This window comes from Zea mays, chromosome 7, assembly GCF_902167145.1.
Source record: "Zea mays cultivar B73 chromosome 7, Zm-B73-REFERENCE-NAM-5.0, whole genome shotgun sequence".
Classification (NCBI taxonomy): domain Eukaryota; kingdom Viridiplantae; phylum Streptophyta; class Magnoliopsida; order Poales; family Poaceae; genus Zea; species Zea mays.
In genome coordinates, this window is record NC_050102.1 from 101,997,151 (window position 1) to 102,019,942 (window position 22,792).

General features: G+C 43.0%; 1 protein-coding gene across 1 annotated transcript; it reads left to right on the forward strand.

Moving 5' to 3' along the window:
* Window positions 1-500: 500 nt before the first annotated feature.
* LOC118473028 (uncharacterized) lies at window positions 501-18,398 on the forward strand (the record flags this gene model as incomplete). The annotated part of the gene is given in 12 exon segments (XM_035961238.1): window positions 501-1,005; window positions 1,111-1,675; window positions 2,054-2,082; window positions 2,085-2,318; window positions 2,729-3,349; window positions 3,485-4,235; window positions 4,388-4,508; window positions 17,654-17,695; window positions 17,790-17,864; window positions 17,962-18,015; window positions 18,105-18,179; window positions 18,324-18,398. Coding segments are annotated over 12 exon segments (3,147 nt in total), but the record flags the coding sequence as incomplete, so codon positions are not given.
* Window positions 18,399-22,792: the final 4,394 nt, after the last annotated feature.

The following is a 22,792-nucleotide window of genomic DNA, read 5'->3' on the forward strand; positions in this document are numbered from 1 at the left end:
ACCACTAATTTCGCAGGAAGATGGATCCCAACGTTGAGATTGAAGAATGTGTCACCATGATACAATTCAATGAGCTCAAACAAAGCATAGAAGCCAAGCAAGATCTGTTGGCACAAGATCTTCAGACACTTATGGCTGAAATCAGAGGTCGTCGGCGACTCCCTGATGGTGCAAGAAACCATGATGAAGATGGGGAAGAAGGTGAAGGAAATTATTCTAGAAGGGCAAGTGAACATGGGAGGAGAAATCAAGGTGCTGCACGTGGTAGAGGAAGAGGTCGGAATCGAAGAAATGATGACAATGAGGAATCTGAATTTGGGAATGATGATGATCAGTCCCAACATTGCTATGGTCGTCGTCATCATAGAGGCGTCAACCAAGAAGAGAGATTTGGGAAACTTAAGTTTACCATGCCAAAATTTGATGGTAGATCTGATCCTGAAGATTATTTCACATGGGAATTGAAGGTGGAGAAAATCTTCTGCCTACATAATTATTCAGAGGAGAAGAAACTTGCAATGGCATCTCTTGAGTTTGAAGGATATGCTCTGATTTGGTGGGAGCAACTTCTTCGTGATCGTGAAGAAGATGGAGAGGACCCTATTATTACTTGGCAAGAGATGAAGCGAGAAATGAGAATTCGTTTTATGCCGAAGCATTATTGGCGTGATCTTTTTGATAAATTGCAGAATTTGAGGCAAGGAAGTTTCTCTGTTGAGGAGTATTATAAGGAGATGGAGAAGGCCATGATTAGAGCCAATGTGTATGAAGACGAAGAGCAAACCATTGCATGTTTCATGGCTGGGTTACACCGCAACATTCAGCGTATTGTTGAGTTTCAGCCGTACCAAAGTCTTATTGATTTGGTACATCAAGCCACCAAAGCTGAATGCCAGCTGCAACAAGATGCTAAGAGCAGCAAGCCCTTGTCATATGGTGCACGAACCATGACTGGAGGAAGCAAATCGATCTCAAGGTTTACTGCTACATCCTCAGCAACAAAAGGTTCAACTGGAGGCTTGCGATCCAATATTCAAGGCAATTCTAGTGGAAAGAACGGTGCTGCTCCAAACACGAGTTATAAATCAGCCGCATCCACTTCAACATCAGTGGGTTCATCAACCAAGAGTAGTGGTATTCAGTGCTTCAAGTGTGGAGGTCGTGGTCATGTCATAAAGGAGTGTCCAAATAATCGTGTGATCCTTGTGACTGATGATGGAGAATATACATCAGCTAGTGAAGATGAAGCTGAAGTAGGAAATGAAGATGACATTGATAAATCTGAAGAACATACGGGATGTGAATTTGAGCATGGTACTACTCTTGTGGTTACACAAATCTTGAGTGTTCAAATGAAAGAAGCTGAAAGTGGACAGCGACATAATCTTTTTCAAACGCGAGCAAAAGTGCAAGACAAAGTAGTAAAGGTGATCATTGATGGAGGGAGCTGCCATAATCTTGCCAGTCGTGAGATGGTCGAAAAGCTTGGTTTCAAGTTGCAGCGACACCCTCATCCATATCATGTCCAATGGTTGAGTGAATCGGGAGATATCAAGATTGGTTATAAGGTGAAAGTTCCATTCAAGATTGGAGAGTATGTTGACACAGTGGAGTGCGATGTTGCACCCATGCCTGTGTGTCACATGCTGCTAGGAAGACCTTGGCAATATGACCGATATTCTCAGCATTGTGGAAGAACAAATCAATACACGCTAGATCTGAAAGGGAGAAAGTTTGTACTCAAGCCTATGACCCCTCAACAAATCATGGATGAACACTTACAAAAGAAAACTGAAATTAGTACAGCAAGTAGAGGAGGAGAAGAGCAAAAGAAATTGAGTGCCATCCACAATTCGGTGAGTGAGTGCTACAAGCCAAATTCCAAAGATAAAAAGAAGGAAGAGGGAGAACATCTAGTTATGCTAGCCACAAAATCTGAGCTGAGAGAAGTGAGGAACAACCCATATCAAGTGCTCTTTGTACTTGTGAACAAAGATGTTTTGATTTCTCCTAACGACATAACATCTCTTCCTAGTGTTGTGGCTGATCTTTTGCAGGACTTTGAAGACGTATTTCCACAAGAACACCGGCTGGACTACCTCCAATTTGAGGGATTGAGCATCAAATCGATCTTATTCCAGGGGCTGCACTTCCTAACCGTCCACCATATCGAACCAATCCTGAAGAAACTAAGGAAATACAAAGGCAAGTGCAAGAACTTCTTGATAAAGGTTTTGTTCGTGAAAGCTTAAGCCCTTGTGCTGTTCCTGTGATTTTAGTACCTAAGAAAGATGGATCTTGGAGGATGTGTGTTGATTGTAGAGCTATAAATAATATTACCATTCGCTATCGCCATCCTATTCCACGGCTAGATGATATGCTTGATGAATTAAGTGGTTCCATCAAATAAGAATGAAAACTGGAGATGAATGGAAGACTGCATTTAAAACAAAATTTGGGTTGTATGAATGGTTAGTAATGCCCTTTGGGTTGACTAATGCTCCTAGTACTTTTATGAGATTAATGAACCATGTCTTAAGAACTTTCATTGGAAAATTTGTTGTTGTCTACTTCGATGATATTCTAATTTACAGCAAGTCTTTTGATGAACATGTGAAACACATTCGACAAGTTTTAGATGAGCTTAGAAAGGAGAAATTATTTGCTAATCTTGAGAAGTGCAGTTTTTGCACAGACCATGTTGTGTTTCTTGGCTTTGTTGTTTCAGCAAAAGGAATAGAGGTGGATGAATCCAAGGTGAAAGCCATCAAGGATTGGCCAGCTCCAACGAATGTAAGTCAAGTAAGAAGTTTTCATGGTCTTGCTGGTTTTTATAGAAGATTTGTGCGAGATTTCAGTACCATCGCTTCTCCTTTAAATGAATTGACAAAGAAAGGTGTTGAATTTAAATGGGGAAACTCACAAGAAGATGCTTTTCAAGAATTGAAGAAACGTTTGACTGAAGCACCTGTACTTATTCTTCCTGATTTCACTAAAACTTTTGAAGTAGAATGTGATGCTAGTGGGATTGGGATAGGAGGAGTTTTAATGCAACAAGGAAAACGTATAGCATATTTTAGTGAAAAATTGGGAGGTGCTCAATTAAATTATTCTATGTATGACAAAGAATTGTATGCTTTGGTCCGAGCGCTTGAAACATGGCATCACTACTTATGGCCAAAAGAGTTTGTTATTCATTCCGATCATGAAGCTTTGAAGTATTTGAAAGGGCAAGCCAAACTGAACTGTCGCCATGCCAAATGGGTTGAGTTTATCGAAACATTTCCATACATTGTGAAATATAAGAAAGGTAAGGACAATGTGGTCGCTGATGCCTTATCTCGAAGGAATGTGTTGTTGAATCAACTAGAGGTAAAAGTTTTGGGTCTTGAAAATTTGAAAGAAATGTATAATGATGATCTTGAATTTTCAGAACCATACAATCATTGTAAAGATGGAAAAGGTTGGGAAAAATATCATATACATGATGGATTTTTGTTTAGAGCTAACAAACTTTGTGTACCAAATTCTTCGGTTAGATTGCTTTTATTGCAGGAGTCACATGGAGGCGGTCTAATAGGTCATTTTGGACAAAAGAAGACTTATGAAATGCTCAGTGATCATTTCTATTGGCCCAAGATAAGGAGAGACATCATCAGATTTGTGGAGCGTTGTGTCACCTGTCAATTAGCTAAGTCAAAATTGAACCCTTATGGTTTATATACTCCTTTACCCGCTCCTAAAATTCCTTGGGAAGACATAAGCATGGATTTTGTTTTAGGACTGCCGATGACTCGAAAAAAGAGAGATTCTATTTTTGTTGTGGTTGATAGATTTTCAAAAATGGCTCATTTTATTCCATGCAACAAGAGCGACGATGCTTCACATGTTGCTAATTTGTTTTTCAGAGAAATCATGAGACTACATGGAGTGCCCAAGACCATCGTATCTGACCGTGATGTGAAGTTTGTGAGCTATTTTTGGAAGACATTGTGGGCAAAGCTTGGGACTAAACTTTTGTTCTCCACCACATGCCACCCCCCAACTGATGGCCAAACTGAAGTGGTGAATCGTACATTGTCAATGGTAAAGAAGATCTTGAAGGATTGGGAGGAATGTTTGCCACACGTGGAGTTTGCTTATAACAGGGCAGTACATTCTACAACTAATTTATGCCCCTTCGAAATTGTATATGGGTTCAAACCTATTGCTCCCATAGATTTGTTGCCACTTCCATTGCAGGAAAGAACCAATATGGAAGCTTCCAAGCGTGCTGCATATATAAAAAGATACATGAGAAGACCAAGGAAGCAATTGAGCTCAAATCAGTGCGCAAGGCTGCAAGTATGAACAAGCATAGGAAGAAAGTGTTATTTGAGCCGGGGGACTTGGTTTGGATTCACTTGCGCAAGGAGCGTTTTCCTGATCAGCGTAAATCCAAATTGATGCCACGAGGGGATGGTCCATTTCGTGTTCTTGCCAAGATCAATGATAATGCATACAAGATAGATCTTCCACCAAGCTATGGCGTGAGCAACACATTCAATGTTGCTGACCTCTTACCATATACAAGCGAAGACACTTCAGAGTCGAGGATGACTCCTTTTCAAGGGGAGGAGGATGATATGACCACGCCATTAAGCAACATGTTACAACCCCCAAGTCATACTACATCAACTCAAGTACAACCAACATCATCACCAACCCAAGTCTTTGATGGACCAATTACACTTAGCCGAGCTAAGAAGCTACAGCAAGAGGTGCACGCGCTACTTTATGAATTTCATTTAAACACTAATGAGAATTTTATGCTACCTAAGTTGTGTATGTTGATATTACTTAGGTTCACCAAAGAGGAAGGACAAAACATATCAAGGGCGAATCAGCAAGACGAGCTATATCCGAGTCAGTCCAGCGCAACAGAACCGTCCAGAAGAAACAGTCATATCTTTTGATTCCCAAATGCTATGAAGGCCCATAAGTACTTTTTGGAAAGCTCTTGAAGTCTAGTTTCCAATGCTTCTAAATCCGACTTAACCACATCTACCAGAAAGGCAGCCGACCTACTTTAGTGCCGACTGGTCAGAAGGTCAACAGTCAGCTTGATGACCAAGTTTTCGTATTAAACTGCATCATTCTACGAAGTTTCATTAAGCATGCTATATATGGTGAGAAAGCTTATCAAGTCAGCTTTCCAATGCATTCAGCCCCACATCATTTGAAGATTCCTAGAAGAAGTTATTGTCAAAATACTAAAGGCTGCGCAGAAGTCAAACAGCCACACGGAAATCAGCTCTGCAGATCTCCCGAAGAGGCTCCTTCACATTAGCTCGTGAAAATACTTTTGTTTTGTGTTTATACCTCGCTAAAGCTGGTTGTTACTAGTATAAATACCCCCCTATGTCTATGATGTAAGACAGCTTATGATAATCTAAAATGGTAAACCTTTTTCTCCCAGCCTGGATATGAATCTGCTCAGGGCTGCCATACATCCGGTAAGTCTCTGAACTTTCTTTTGCGATCGTGGTGTCTCCATTTTCATGATAGCTTCAATCTTATCCAGATTAGCTTCAATTCCCCGGTGGCTAACAATAAATCTGAGTAGCTTTCCTCCTGGTACCCCAAAGACACATTTTTCGGGATTAAGCTTCCATCGATATCGCCGTAGACTGTTGAAAACCAGCTGTAAGTCTTCAATGAAGTTTTCCGAGTTCTCCGTTTTGATTACCACATCATCTACATAGGCTTCCACACGCTTGCCCCAGTGATCGGCTAAGCATGTTTGAATGGCTCTCTGATAAGTCGCTCCAGCGTTTTTGAGGCCGAACGGCATGGAGGTATAGCAGAAAGCACCGAACGGAGTGATGAACACTGTTTTTTCCTCGTCTTCTTTTGCCAAGCTAATCTGATGATATCCGGAGTAGCAATCCAGGAAAGACAGCACAGAACATCCAGCGGTAGAATCTACCACCTGATCTATCCTAGGAAGCCCGAAGGGATCCTTTGGACAGTGTTTGTTGAGATCCGTATAGTCGACGCACATGCGCCAATCCACTTTATTCTTTTTTAGTACAAGAACAGGGTTGGCTAACCACTCGGGATGTAACACCTCTCTAATAAACCCAGCCGCGACCAAGCGAGCCAGCTCAGCGCGAATGGCCTCTCTCTTGTCAGGCGTGAAGCGACGTAGTTTTTGCCGGATCGGCCTCGCCTGGGGATAGACCTTCAGTTTATGCTCGGCCAGTTCTCTCGGGACTCCCGGCATATCCGCAGGTTGCCATGCGAATACGTCTCGGTTATCTTGCAGAAACTGGACGAGCGCGCCTTCCTATTTATCGTCCACGCTGGAGCTGATGATGGCAGTCTTGCGCTCATCAGCGAACCCAAGGTTGATCCTTTTAGTTTCTTCAGTCGGCCGCATAGAGGTCGCGGCTTGAGCTTCATTCGCCGGTGCTGCAAGGTCTTCCTCAGGCTTAGAGTTTGCCTGCGTTGAAGAAGTCGCCGACGGTTTGGTGGTGAGGGCCGCCTGGATGGCCACTCGGAAACACTCTGCGGCGCCTTGGAAGTCAGCGCGCATAGTTATGATTCCTTGCGGTCCCGACATCTTCAATATCATGTACGTGTAATGCGGAATGGCCATGAATTTTGCCAATCCCGGCCTCCCGATGATGGCGTTGTACCCGCAGTCGAAGTTCGCCACTTCGAACCTCAGGAACTCGGTTCTGTAGTTCTCCGGAGTTTCGAAGGTGACGGGCATGTAGATGTGGCCCAGCGGGTATTCCCCTTCAGTCGGCACGATGCCGAAGAAAGGAGTGTCTGACTCGTGGAGCCCTTTGAGGTGAACTCCCAAGCCTTGGAGTGTCCGGGGGAAGGTGACGTTGATGCTACTCCCCCCGTCCACTAACACCTTCTTCACCCTGCTCTCTCGGATCACCGGATCGACGAGGAGCGGGTATTTGCCTGGGTGGTCGAAGTTGAGCCATTGATCTGCCCGAGTGAAGGTGATCGGGTGCTCCGACCATCGATACGGAGCGGGAGGACCGGTGGTCGCCACCAATATTTGGCGATCATTGAGCTTTTTGTTGTCTTCTGTTCTCCTGTGATCCGTGTCCGCCAAAGATGACGTTGACCTCCCCGTCAATGCGCGGGAAGGCTCCACCTCCTCCCTCCTCCTGCTATTGGGGTTGTCGTGGTTCTCCTGGTCCTCCCTGCGGCGGAGGAGGAGGTAGAGGTTGGAAGGGCCGACCGTGTCCGACGGAGTGCTTGAAGTCCCTGCAGTTCCGAAGGGTGTGGCGCATGTCCTTGTGGTACGGGCACTGGGCGTCGAGGATGTCGTCCAGCGTGCGTTCGCCTCCGCGAGGTCCTCCCCAGGCGCGAGAGGCGGGTGGTCCGGTGGCATGCACTTCTTCGCGAGGCCTCTTCTCCCAGCGTTTGTCGGGTTGCTGGTTCGCGGCGCGTCGTGGCACCGCCGGTGCGGGCTTCGCTCCTCCGATGAGGTCCTGAGCTCGCTCGTCGGTGGTGATGTAGAGGTTGGCTTCCCGGAACAGCTGCTCGGAGGTAGTCGGCGCCTTCTGCAATATTGCTCGGATGAAGGCCGAGTCATTGGATCCTCTGTAGAAGTCCTCGATCACGGTCGCTTCCGTGACCTCGGGGATACGATTTCTCATGGTCTGGAACCTTTTGAGGTACGGCCGAAGAGTCTCGTCCCCCCGGCGCTTGATGGATTTGAGGTCCCATGGTTGCGCCGGTTTGTCAGAGAGGGACTGAAAGTTAGCGGTGAAGCGTCGGCTGAAGTCGCTCCAGTCGTCGATGCAGTGTCGGGGTAGATGTCACAGCCATTGCAGCGCGTCTTGCCCGAGGACAATGGGTAAGTATGCGGTCATCACGTCCTCGGACGCCCCGGCAGCTCGAGCAGCGGTGGTGTAGACGGCCAGCCAGCCTCCTGGATCTTGCTTCGGTTCATATTTGTCGACGTTGGACACCTTGAAGTTAGGGGGCCATTGAATGGCCCTAAGGCGTGGAGTAAGGGCGGACACTCCACACGTGTCTTCTTGTCGTCGGGGATGATGTCTGTCCCGGGGAGGGGAGTAGTTGTTGTGGTTCCTCGACCGTCCCCGGGTAATACCTCTAGTCGAGGCCGTTGCTGACTCAGTTCTGGTGGCCTAACTCTGAGCCGGGATGCCATGATCCCTGTCGTACTCCTCCCGGCGGCGGATCTCGTTCTCATGCCGTCGTTCACGCGAAGCATTGATGGAGCTTCACGCGTCCCGGCGACTGTTGATGGCGTGTCGTAGATCGTTCGGCGAGTGAGCGAGAGGTAGAAGATGGTTGGCTGCCTGGGTGAACAGCCGTCGATAGCCCTCGGCGTCGGGAGTCCGAGGAAGTCCGTCAGCTATCCGAGCTAGTACCCCTCCAACTTCACTCGGCGTGTTCATGGCTCGGGCGAAGTCGGGATTCAGGTTGCGCCCGAAGAGTGGATTGTCCCGACGTTGCCTTGCCTCCTGCTCGGCCTGTTCCTGAGCTCGTCGGCGATCACGCCGTCGGGAGTTCCTTCGTTCTCTGAAGACGCGTTCCTCCGGAGTTTCTCCTATCTCTGAGACCTCGTCTCGCGAGACAGGTTGCTCTGGATCCCGCTCTCCGGCCTCGTGATGTCGCCGAATATTTCGGCACCGGTTCCACCGTCGACGGGATTCCCGCTGAGGTGGTTCTTCTCCGGGCACGGTCGGCTCGTCATCGGAGACGGGGGGCGACTCCACTCTCCCGATGAAAAGAACGTCGAGGTAGAATGATGCGGCTGTCGTGGCGATCTTCTTTCCGTTCTCCTTTGAGGGCGGAGGCACGGAAAGAACAACCTGCTTCCTCCCAGTTTTGTTTGTCTCTGTCTTCCTTACGATTTGCGTCCATTCTTTCGTCGAGGAAGTAGACAGTGGAGTTCTCCGGGTCAGCGGGCCCTCGGTTCCTGGCTTGCTGAAGGCGATCTTTTTTCGGAGCGCTGGAGGTTGCGCTTTTTCCTTCTTTACCCCGATATTCTCGGAGTATGTTGGAGGGGACTTCTTCTTTGGCGGATCTGTGATATGGTGTAGAGTTCCCTCTTCATCCGCCACGGATGAGATAGTTCCGAAGCAGAATACAGATCCGGGACGGAGGGTGATCTTGTGGTGGAAGGTGACGACATTGAGCTAGCTTAGATCGGCGACACCCCCCCTACCTGGCGCGCCAGCTGTCGGTGCTTTGGGTCCGACCGCACACCCGGGGTTGCCCCTCAAGGTGTTTTAGGAGTAGGACGGTGTCGCCGACTGTAGCTAAATGGTTCGTGTCGGATGCACGAGGAACAATGGACAGTGTTTACAGGTTCGGGCCGCTTTGAGATGCGTAACACCCTACGTCCTGGCGAGTATGCTTTATGTAATGGGTTACAAGGGAGCTCTCTAAAGCTAGAACGTAGAGAGTTGGGGTGTGTTGGGGACCTTCGGCATCCGAAGGTCCTCAAAAACAGGATTTAACAGTATTTCTGGAGTATAATGTGTGAACAGGTATCTTCGGACTCAAGTCGGCATCACAGTAGACCAGAATAATACGAAGGTTGGTACAGCGCCGAAGGTGTGAGCAGGAAAGCTTCGGCGTGACAGCAGAAAGTGAAACCGACTTAAAGATGAAAAGGCTATTTAGACCTCGACAGATTACTGTAGAGTTATTATCAACTGTAAAGGGCATGAATGTAATTTTGTATGGGTTGTGTCCCGCGCCTATAAATAGGTGAACAGTACTCCCGTACTGTCCACGCTGACTTGGCATTCGCTTTTTGCGTCACGCTTGTACTATCATCTCCTTCCAGTTGAAGGTACACTTGTAATTCAATGATATTCCTGTTTATACCTAATAATAATAGATAATTGTTTATGTTGTCTTTTATATTCCTTACATTTCATCCTTCGTCACTGTATGATGAATTTATGGAAATACGTCATTCATAACCTTCGTCCAGAAATCATTATATCCTAAAGGAAATAATGCTTCGAAGGACGAAGGGCTTTAACGATTAACATTTTCTATGTTGCCTTGTTCTTAACTCATAGCATTTGAGAACAAGTCCCCAACATTGGCGCCCACCTCCGGTGAACCCACTTCCACTCTTCGAGTTTTTTGAACACCTTCGGCGATCATAAACCTTCGTTATGGCGCCGAAGAAAGCTTCAGCGACTGAGGCTGCAGCTCTGCAACCACTGGATCACAATCAGGAGACAATCTCCCTTCGGGAGGCCCGAAGCCAGAAAAGGAAGGCTGTCAGCCCGACACCACCAGAGGACGAGATAGATCAAGAAATCAGAGATATGGAAATGCTTCATCAACAAGTACAGAGGAAGAAAGAAAAGATGGCCAGGCTAGCTGAACTGCAGAGGCAGATAGACGAAGCCTCTGAAGAAGTTCGTCATCTTGCTCAGGATGAACAACACCGAAGGCCTCAGCACCAAGACCTTCATCAGGAGGGTTTTCCCAATGAAGATGACTGGTATGACAATTTCCATCATGGGAATTTTGTTTTTGATGATGCTTCTCCTCTGTCCGCTGAGCTGCAGGCTACACCTTGGCCTCCGTCCTACAAGCCGCCTCAGCTTCCCGTATTTGATGGCCACTCAGACCCGAAGCAGTTTTTGATGAGCTATGAAGCAACAGTATCTTCGTATGGTGGCAATGCTGCAGTCATGGCCAAATCTTTCGTTATGGCTGTCAGGAGTGTTGCTCAAACCTGGTATTCCTCCCTTCGACCAGGAACGATCACTTCATGGCAGAAGCTGAAGGACTTGTTGTTAACTAGCTTTCATGGGTTTCAGACGAAGCCGGTCACTGCTCAAGCTCTGTTCCAGTGCACCCAGGATCACGAAGAATACCTTCAGGCGTATGTCCGAAGGTTCTTGCGTTTGAGGGCACAAGCACCAACGGTGCCCAACGAAATTGTCATTGAGGCCATGATCAAGGGGCTTCGGCCAGGACCATCAGCTCAGTACTTTGCTAGGAAGCCCCCTCAAACTTTGGAGAAGCTGCTCCAGAAGATGGACGAGTACATTCGGGCCGATAATGATTTTCGCCAAAGGAGGGAGGAGGCTTTCAGGTTTTCTGAAATGACCAGGGGCTTCGGAGGGAGGTTCTACCCGAGGCACGTTAGATCAATTCATAACTCTACACAAAATGATGATAGAGGGAGCCAACAGCAAAGGCCACAATGTTCCTCACAGGCTTCGGGGCAACAGCAAGGCTCCTTCCGACCACCAGCTCCAAGAGGCAGAGGCGCCAGGGGCTTCGGAGGAAGATTTGGCGATCAACCGAGAAGAATTTTCTGTTTATTCTGTGGTGAGAACAAAGGTCATACCACCAGGATGTGCCATGTTACCATCCAGAAGCAAAAAGAAATAGCCGAAGCGACAGCACAACAGGTTCAGCCGAAGCAGGTCATGCACACTGCTTCGTATCATTCGCCTTACATCCCAGAGTATGTAGGCAATCACCCTGCAGTTTCTGTTGCTTCGGCGAGTCAACCTCAGGCTTCCTGGCAACAACCTCCGCCTCCACCACCGCTACAACAAGGCCAGCAGCCAGAAGGGAGCCAATATGCTCCACACCAAAGGGACTTCAGAGAGCAGTCCGAAGCTCGCACAGTCAACAGCACTGTGCCAGAGTCAAAGCATATCTATTGACAAATATCCTACCTTAATAGCAATCTTTTTCATTCAGTTTTATTTTCTGTAATAAAGGACATTGTTCAGGTTTCATGTAAATAGTTTCGTTGATTCACACAAGGAAAATATATCTTCTTCACAGGCTTAAATTGTTGAAAGACGTGTGACAACAAAAAGGACCTTCGAACTATTGAAAATTCTTCGGAGTATCAAAAAGTCGTTCTAAGGAACGCAGAGTAAGTTTGCCGAAGTCACAAAAAGCCGCTCCAGAGGGAGCGCAGTGTAAGTTTTCTGCTCCAAAGTCGTTCCAAAGGGAATGCAGAGCATACAGCGAAAAGTCAACGCTGATACCGCCTAAGTAAAAGGCGAAGCGCGAAAAGTCAACGCGAATACCGCTGAAAGTAAAAGGCGAAGAAGCTCCTAAGGGAGGCTTACAGTGAAAAATAAACGCTGATTCCGCTGAAGTAAAAGGCGAAGAAGCTCCTAAGGGAGGCTTGTAAAAGATTATGTGTTTTATTGCAGGGATGCGTGTGCATCTTCGGAATAAGCATCGCCTCACATAACATAACATCATCGCATCATGTCGCATAGCATAAGCATCATACATCATGTTGCATATGGCACAAGAGGTGGACACAATATTAATCTACAGAAGAACGTTTTGAAAAAAGGGAAAAATCATACTGTCACAAGGAGATACATTATTGATCTTCGGAGGTGTAGCTTCGGAAAATATTTTCATGAAGCCTGGATATTATTCATCAGAACACTGGATATTGTTGAAAAATTCTTCTTCACGAAGCATGAAAAGAAGGGAAGGTGTTTTTTCGTCAAAGACTCAAAAGCGGTACGTATAAAGTTTCATGCATCGTAAAGAATTAAGCAAGAAAAAACAGGTATATTACATTCAGGGTTACAAAATGTTACAATATATTACATCTCAAAAGTTTTTACAATAATACTTAATCCTCTCTCAAAACGACTTCTGCAGCCTCGTTTAGGAGCCGATTGACGACCTCGTCCATAATAGCTTCAGCCATCTTTTTTATTTCGTCGTCTCCTTTCGGCTGAGGGTCCGAAGGGGCTTTAGCAGAATCTGAAGTAGAACAGGATACGGCTACATTGCTATGATAAATTGCAAACGAATCTTAAAACCTAAAATTACAGCACAATAAAAACTATTAGTTAATACCTAATTGACCTTCGGGCTCTGCGCTCTTATCAGCAGCCTCAGCTACTTCTCTAGCATCGTGAATGCCCTTTTCACTTCTTTGAATAATCTCTCAGGCCATTTCTCGGCCACCATTATCCCAGATATCGGTGAAAAATTTTCCACCAACCATGCTAGCTTCGGCCGATGGATCCCTTGCATCTTCGAAGGACAAAGCACCTTCGGATTGCGCTAGAATCTTTACATGTTCGCAGCCTTTTTTCTCTAAAATAGTGGCAATTCCTCTGGCACCCGAGAAGGCACATATATCTCCACGGCTATTTAAAATTTCTTCGAAGGCTTCAGCTTCGTGGTCGATCCATTCGATGGGACCTTCGGGATTGCCTCTCGTAAAGTTTTCCTCACTTGAGAATGCGCCGACCTTGGCGAAGCTAGCCCTTAACTTCTTGACACATTCTATAGATTTGTTATAGCATCTCTTCTTGGACGACCGAAGCTCTTCAACAGTTCCTTCTAAGTGATCTGCCCATTGGTCGCTGAGTTCTCGCTTTGTTTCTTCAAGTATACGTTCTTCCTTGGCTCTGGCCAGTTGTTTCCGAAGATCTTCAAGTTCGCGTTTATGAGCTTCAGCTTGACCTTTAAAAGCAGCTTCGTCTTCCTTTATTTTATTTATCAATGAGTGTAATATTTTATCTTTCTCGAGACCTTCGTTCCTCAGTTCAAGTACTTCGGAACGAAGGTTGCTCAGGGCTATAGTACACCCTTCGTCTTCAGCATCTTTCTGTGCCCTGAGGGCATGGCTAAGTATCAGGCCCTGCAAAGAGAAATATGTGTGTGTCAATAGGTTTAAACAAACGAAAAATTTTGGTCTCAACAAAAAATGCAAGGATTCCATTTGTTGCACCTTCAAGCTATTATACGCCAGGCTGTCGGCCAAATCATTTTTCGACAGCACTGAGAGCCCGTCTTCCAGTGTTGGGAATCCGAAGCTCTTGCTCATCTCCCGAAAGACAGAAATCTCTTTGCTGTCAGGGAGACAATACAAAAAGTCTTCTTCTCCACTGCCATTGAATATTAATGCCCCCTTTGGATACTTCAGTTTTTGGGCGTAAAGTTGGGCCTCTTGTTTTTCTTTTTCTGATAGTTGTTTCCCCGAAGCATGGCGAATAATATAATCAAGGACTTTGGGAGATGCTTCGGGGATAGCAGCACTGATTTCTTCAACAAAAGTTGGCTCTGCAATTTTTTCTTCTTCGAATTCCAGGGATTTTATTTTCGTGGGTTCTGAGGACCTAGCTTCGGCTTCAGTTTCTTGTTCTGGAGCTTTAGTATCAGAGATTTCAGTTTTTCCTTCGGGGATGACAGCAGTCTCCTTCGGAGGTGTGCTTGAAGATTTAATTGTCTCCAGAACATCTAGCACGTTGACCATTCTCTTCCTTTTCGGAGTCACTGCTGGCACCTTTTGGTTTTTTACTGCCTCAATATTTGCTGCAGGACTCAAAACTTCTGATGTTTTTGATCCCTCCGTTGCTTCTTTTACTTCTTCCATTTTTTCTGTGGACGGTGCTTCGGCCTTCTCTTTCGTTTCTGATAACAAAGTCTTTGATTGTTCCAATTCTATTTTTGTTGGCATTTCGGCCGTTTCTGTGACTTCTGGCAGCAAGGTTGGCTCGGTTGGTTTTTCAGCTTCGGTGGCCGAAGAGGTTTCTCCGGTAAACTCAGGCACCGAAGCCGGTTCAATATAGCGCGGCCGATGTGTGAGGACCTTTATCTTCTTTCTTTTCAGTTCTGGCTCGCTAGGAGCAGTTGCAGCTTCTTCTTTTGCAGAGGTTGTGTTTTTTCTCTTCTGCCTTCGAATGGGATAGCAATAGTCAGGGTAGACAAACCCGATTGCATCAAATACCCGATTTAGCCTCTTCTTTTTTCGGCCTCCGAAGGCTGCGGACATTGCAGTGTCTTCGGCCTTCGAATAAGCCCCAAGCAGTTCATCACTTAAATTTTCAATGCTTTTTAACCAGTCATCATCTGGCTCAACGAATTTATCTCCAAATTTAAAAGTGTATTTCAACCTGATAAGTCCACCTTCGTCGGCCTCTTTTATGGTTTCTTGTGGCATTTCCCATTTCTCCGCGAGCGGCCATACCCTGAAGGCGATATGCTCTTGTACTAAGTCCCTCGTTCCAATAAAAGAACAGATAACGCCGAAGGCCCTCTGGCATTCTTCGGCAGCTTCATTCATTTCAACCTTCGGCCTCCGAAGGCCGAAGCTTTGCCAAATAGGGCGCATAATTATACCTTTGATATCTTCTCGTACTGTCAGATCATTCTTCACATAAAACCATTCTGTCATCCAGTCGCCGGGCCATCTCTTCCGAAAGGTTGGCACGGGGCAGCTTGACCCGGACCGAGAAACGAAACTGTAGCAGCCAAAATTATTGTGATACTGTTCCTTACCCCAAGGTTTTGTTTTGTATGATAATTCGTGTATATTGCAGAAGCTTTTTGCATCAGGCTTCAGACCTTGGCTTCTCACGGCCCACACGAAGATATTCAGCCTTATGATTGCTTCGGGGGTAAGTTGGTGAAGATAGACTTCGAAGATTTTCAACACCTCCACGACGAAGCTGCTCAAGGGAAATCGCAGTCCAGCTTTCAAAAAGCTTCGGTACACTACGACTTCATTCTCTTCAGGGTGTGGGCACGTTTTTTCCCCTTCGTCGGCCCTCACAATGGATAAATCCCAGAAATACCTTCCTCTCATGTTGACAAGATGATTCTCTTTGATAGTTGATTTACCATAAACTGAATGGCTTGGTCGCCAGGGACGATCTTCGGAGTCTTCACCACCACTGTCCACATCATAGCTGTCACTGTCACCAGTATCTTCAGACAAACCTTCCAGAATCTCCTTGGTGATTTTTTCTGTATTGGTCTTTGACATCGCTATAAGAAACCCCAAGTTTTTCTCTTCGTCCAGGCTCAGCTTCATCTCAGCAGCAGTCTTCTTATCCTCAGACATCTTCGGAGACACTAAAAACTATTTTCAAAGCCGAAGCCTCAAAACTAAAGGCTTAACAAATCTTAGTGCACAAGAGCTAAAAATTGAGTGAGCGGGAGCAGTTGGCCAGAGAGCGTGTCAAATGAGTTTGCGGTATGACCGTATTTATACGCCAAGAGCGTTGAAAATTGAAAGACCCCGCTTGTCAGTGAACGTTGCTATTCTAGCAAAGGGAAGGTGTTTTTTCGGACCTTCGGCGTAAAGCCTTCGTCCATGTCGCAATCTAAATTTATTATTTTAAACAAATTAATATTGCGAGGGGCTACTGTTGGGGACCTTCGGCATCCGAAGGTCCTCAAAAACAGGATTTAACAGTATTTCTGGAGTATAATGTGTGAACAGGTATCTTCGGACTCAAGTCGGCATCACAGTAGACCAGAATAATACGAAGGTTGGTACAGCGCCGAAGGTGTGAGCAGGAAAGCTTCGGCGTGACAGCAGAAAGTGAAACCGACTTAAAGATGAAAAGGCTATTTAGACCTCGACAGATTACTATAGAGTTATTATCAACTGTAAAGGGCATGAATGTAATTTTGTATGGGTTGTGTCCCGCGCCTATAAATAGGTGAACAGTACTCCCGTACTGTCCACGCTGACTTGGCATTCGCTTTTTGCGTCACGCTTGTACTATCATCTCCTTCCAGTTGAAGGTACACTTGTAATTCAATGATATTCCTGTTTATACCTAATAATAATAGATAATTGTTTATGTTGTCTTTTATATTCCTTACATTTCATCCTTCGTCACTGTATGATGAATTTATGGAAATACGTCATTCATAACCTTCGTCCAGAAATCATTATATCCTAAAGGAAATAATGCTTCGAAGGACGAAGGGCTTTAACGATTAACATTTTCTATGTTGCCTTGTTCTTAACTCATAGCATTTGAGAACAAGTCCCCAACAGGGTGGATGGCTGAGTAGTGGGATCAATCATTCTGAAGGGGTGCCCCCTAGGCCTTATATATTCGACCGTGAGGCAATACATGCGGATGAGATGACAAACTGCGCCTAAGAGATAGTGAACTGATTGAGTCTATCTTCCTATAGTTCTGCCGACTTATCCTCGCCTGGTTCCGTTGTTCGGGGCTCCAGCGCGGGAAAGTCGGATCTTCTGTTGTGGTTGCTTGCTCAACGTTGTTGGGCCGTCCGGGCTCGCACCGATCCGACCTTGTGTCACTCTGCTTTACTGATCGTTCCTCCCCAGGCCCATGAAGGAGTGACCTTACGATTTATTGGGCCCTTGGGCCTTTCATGAGGTCTTTTATCCTTCCAAGTGGACCCGGGGGATATCTGTCCCCCACAGCCACGCATCGTGATACTCAGCAAGAAGGTATAATAGTTATGTTTATTTTTTAAAAATTTAATTCAGCTCACGGATAATTCAAACTAAAGTTGTATTTAGGTATACGATTTCAAATACATTATTTTATGCAACATATTATATATTACTTATACATTCATTTGCACTAATACATCACCAACACCTTTCATTTGATTTTAGTTTGAAAACTCTCATTTTGATTTATGCACCCCGATATTATATTGATGTAGTTTGTGCTAATATATATGTATAACCATTATTTTTATTACTCTACATTTCTATTTCTGGTTTATTTCAGCAACAACTAATTTATTATTTTATTGTCCAAATGTAGATATCCCACCCACTACCTCAATGCCCCCGACAAATGCTCCTGTATCCACTCCTCCTGTTCGAACCCCTGATCATTAGCAACACGATCAGGAAATACATGTTCCTATTGATGATAACAAAGTATCGGAACAGGTAAGTTTTTTTATACAAACTTTATATATTTATCATATATAAAACATAGCATACAAGTTCTCATGTACACCAATTTCATATGTTTCCAATACAGGTAGTCAGTGGAAACGTTTGTGAAAAAGATTCAGTAATGGATGTCCCAATATTTGACAAGACTCCAAAATCAAATGTTTATTTTACTTTATTCCTAATGATTATATTTTTAATTACAATTTCTGATAGTAACAATAATATAGATGCATGTTTTTATTTATTTTTTTCACTAGGCTCCCATAACCGACAAGCGTGCTGTTTCTGAAGTAACACCACCCATAAATACTGTCAGTATTTATTCTTCATCATATTATGTTAATATTAGTCATAACCTATGTTTGATTTTGTATATATTAATAATTTTATTGTGTTTCAGGAAGGACAAAATACTGTTAAACATTATACTCCCACATCTGGTGCACCACAGTTTGACAGAACCCCATTGACAGAAGTTAGTCATGTCGTGTCATGTTCTTATATTTTTATATATGTACACTACAATACATAATTATTTATGCCATTGATTACTAACAAATATATATATATTAGGCAACTACTGAACTTGTTGCAAGGGATATTTCCTCTAAATCTGCAGTTGCTGAACCTCCCCATGTATCACGTGAAGAATGTGCTCGCCAACTATTTAAGTTCATTTGTTCAGGACAACTAGATCCGAACATGTATGCATTCGTTATTCTAACTTCAATTAAGTATAATTAGATGATTTGAAATTCAAGTTGCATTTTTTTCAGGTCTATCATTGATTTTGGAGGATATGGTGGTTCTGTCTTGGATGTTGTCCAATCTTTTGGCCCTAATAAATGCCTTGAGAACTTTTTCATGCAGGGATTCATTAACTGTATTCGTGATGATGATTTATTATACAATTCAGATACCATAAGCAACACACTAATACTAAATGTCAATGTTGGGGGTTTTTTTGCTCTTCAAATTTTTTTCATGTTTCAATCCTTAATGTATAAATATATAATACTAATCAATATATTTTTTGTGCATACTGTTTTGAATATCGAGGAGCTCGAACAACACAGTACAAATCCGCAGCCCTTCTCAACATCAGTTCTTAAAGAACAACTAGACCCGACGCTTCCTCCAGATGAAGTTCTGAACCAAATTAAATTGGTGAGCCCCAATCAGTATTATTTGTAAGAATATTTTAATATTCATTTGGTCATAAGTTATATTTTACTTTATCTTTATTTTTCCATAGACACATTATTGTTCATTAATAACCTTATACATATATGTTAACAGATCATGGTCCCTATGCTACGCCGTAGTCACTGGACCATTTATGCAATCAACTTTCAGCTTCGTTGAATAGACATTTTAGATTCAAATCCTTATGGGCCATTGCTTGGTGGCACTTCCTGGAAACAAATCCACAATGATCAATTGTTGATAAATGGAACGAAAATACCTTGGTCCAGATTAATAATGAGAATACTTAGCATTGTGTTACATGAAGCTCAACCAGATTCTAGTTTACCAAAGTTTGGCAACTACAAGATTGGGCTTCTTCCTAACTGTCCAACCATGTTACCAGGGTCAAATGATTGTGATTTTTTGTCGCAAACTTCTTCCGATGCTACGATTTTGATGATGGCGACATATCAGAATTTGTTGTACCAGTACGTTACAAAATTTGTTTTTTGTTCATGCATATATTACTCTTTCATACATCTTCTTAGCATTAATTCAACTATTATGACTATTTCAGGATGAACCATTGGACCAACGTGCTTTTGTTATGCATTACCTGACCTTTCATCGCAACAACAGGGTTTACCCCTTCCCAGCAGAACTGCTGCCTTTCAAGTATGTTCCAAGGTAACGTCGTTGTTTGAAAGCCAAGACTTAGATATCATAGCTGAACAAGATTCCCTCTGGGATCCGCAAACTGTTTATGTTACTTCTTAAGGCACTTATGTCAAGTGTTGCTCATTTGTATGCTACTTCCCATGACACTTATGTTTGTTGTGGCCAGTGTTTATGCTACTTCATATCAGTCTTTATTTCAAGTGTGTAAAACAGAAGTGGTACGAGAATTTCTAGTTATGTTATCTGTGCTGAGCGCTATGCCATTCATGTCCAGCTTGACAGATTGTTAATCGTTCCAGTCCAATGGTTGGCGTATATCTAGTATCATATTATCCTTAATTTTCAAGTTTTATGCAACATATATAGTTTCATATACTTTTAATACATCAAACTCTCTTTATTAACACTTCAAATGATTCACCCAATCCCATATGCTCAGCGGCTGATTCATTTTCTACTTCTTCATCAATACAATGTTTTTTAGCAGTCGAGGTTTCATTCCATTGTGGAGCAGTTGTTTTATTGTTTAGTCTTGATCCGACCGGTCATCCTCTCTTTCGATTAGCCAGTTTTGTTAGTCTTGCCCTGTTCTCTTCCACAGACAGACACGTCCTGCTGTTATGTCCATCTGCAATTCCACACAATTGGCATCTCCTATTCTTCTTTTTTTCTCCTTTGGCACCTAGTTTCATAATCCTTTCTTCCGTATTTTTTATTGTTCGTCCTTTTGGTCTTGCACGATCCGGCATACTCAGATTTATAACATCCACATTAAAATTCAACCCCTGTATAATACAAAAACGATATTAATTAGTATACATATATATATATATATAAAGTATTTTTGTACCACTCAGCAAAATCAGTTCTCAATGTTGACCTTCTTAGCTTCTGAGGATGCACCAATCTGTTCCATTTGGTCGTGTGCTACGTGTAACGAAGAACTTGTATCACAAACCTCATGTGGAATTTTCATGTTGTCCACCTATATAACATAACCCAAATACATCATCATTTCAATGCAGCATAAACATCTATTGCATTATATACAAATGAACACTAAATTTTGAATATGTACCTGGTTACCAGCTGTTATTAATTTTAACGCATGTTCACATCCTATCATGGTGTTATGATCATCCTACAAAAAAATATTTTTTAGTACATTGATTTCATATATTCATTACATAAAATACTTCATGCAAGATTATATATTTATCTTTTACATACTATTTTGTGGCATATAATTGAATTGTCATCTTCCATTCCATCGCCAACATTATTATTATTTATTTCTCCTTCCTGTTACAAAAAATATGTGACCATACATACTCATATGTTCCAAATAGTTTATGACTAAAAAAATTGAATTTTATTACCTGGTTTTCCTCATCATCACTAACATCACATGACTCATTACATCCAATGTCTGGCTCTAATCGGCATAGAACGCCATCAAGCTCATCCAACACATCCATTGCCTTGTCGTACCCTACTTTTGACATACACGCCTAGCGAACAACTTTCATTGTTTTCGTTAGCAATATTTTCTGTCTGTATGATTTAGTAACTCCATCCTTTCCCCTGAAGCTCTTATCAATTCTTTCAAACGGTACATCTTGTCTTGATGAGACAGTGTACCTTTGCAATATATACTTTGAAGGTATCTTTTCAACTTGTAGATGCATGAAGGCTCTTAAAAGATGAACACATAATAGACCTGAAATCATGAAGACCAACCATTATTTTTTTAATGATCAACATTATTTTGTACTACAATCAACAAATTATATAATATGCAATTTTATTCGTATAATCAAGACAATATGTACAAACCTGTATGTTCCCACTGTTTGCACTCGCATGTATACTCTCTAGCTTCTATGTCCGCTGTTATCTTGAATTGATGTTGTCCCCCCACAATTTTATTAGATCTTTTTGTATGTTTTGTACGATCCAATCTTTATCATAACCGTTTGTGTCCTTCAATATTCTGTATGCAGTGGCGTATTTCATTGATTCCTCAAATCTATTCATAACAGCTCTAGTGTATGCCCTAGAGACTCTCACTTCGAACCTATACAATGTATCTTTTGTCCTTGGTCCCTATAAGACATTAATATCATAATTAAATAACGTATTTACATAAACATGTATGCCATACATTATTGATAACAAACACGATATAACTTGCTCATCAATGCCTCCTTTGATTCTTTCATTTTCCTGCTATGCAACATTTTCATCATTTGTTTAGCGAACTCATGCAGAGGGGTGTTCGCATCTACATGTGATTTCTTCACTAATCTGTTCATGCTCTCACTTCGTTGTGTAGACACCATTACTCCACAGAAGTCATTTTTAAAAAATGCTGGTACCCATTCTTTCCTTATTTCATATAATTTGCGTAGAGTCATATCTTCATGCAGGTTGAATTTTTCTAGCATCATTTCCCAGGCACATTCAAACTCATGAGGAGTTAAAGGATGATGTATAATAGATTGGAATGTTGTTTTAAAATCCTTATCAGCAAACCGTGCATATAATTCATTTAAGAATGGCATAAATCTGTTCTGGACATGCCATAAACATAGTCTGTGAATTGTTTTTGGAAATACAATTCTCAGAGCAATTGGCATTGCACGATCTTGATCTGCAATTGCTCACAAACTATTATTTTACTATCACAATAAATTATTTGACGTGTTTGCATAACAAATTCACATACCGCATACCTGTTAGCATAACTCTTAGACCCTCACATCCCATACATGTTTTGAATGAATTGAAAGCCCATTCAAAAGTCTGAACTGTTTCATCTCCCAACAACACAAATCTAAACACTGTACACTGCAGATGGTTGTTAGCTCCAATAAACATGTCCAGTGGTTTATCATATATATTCGTCTTGTGTGTTGTATCAAATGTCACAGCATCACCATAATCTGCATATTCCCCTGCATACTTGCGTGTGACCAAAAAATACTCACTATTTTCCCATCATTGTCTAGCTGAAAATCACAAAAAATTGTGGATTCTGTTTCTTGCATTCCGTAAAGAAAGACAGAAGTTTGGCTACATCATTTGCGCAGTTTTCTCGTCTCCTTGCTGCCCTCCTACATTTGTATGCACAAAAAATGATTACCTAAACATTTACTATAGTAATATTTATGGCACTCAATATACACATATTCAACACAAAAGATTCCTTACATGTTTTTC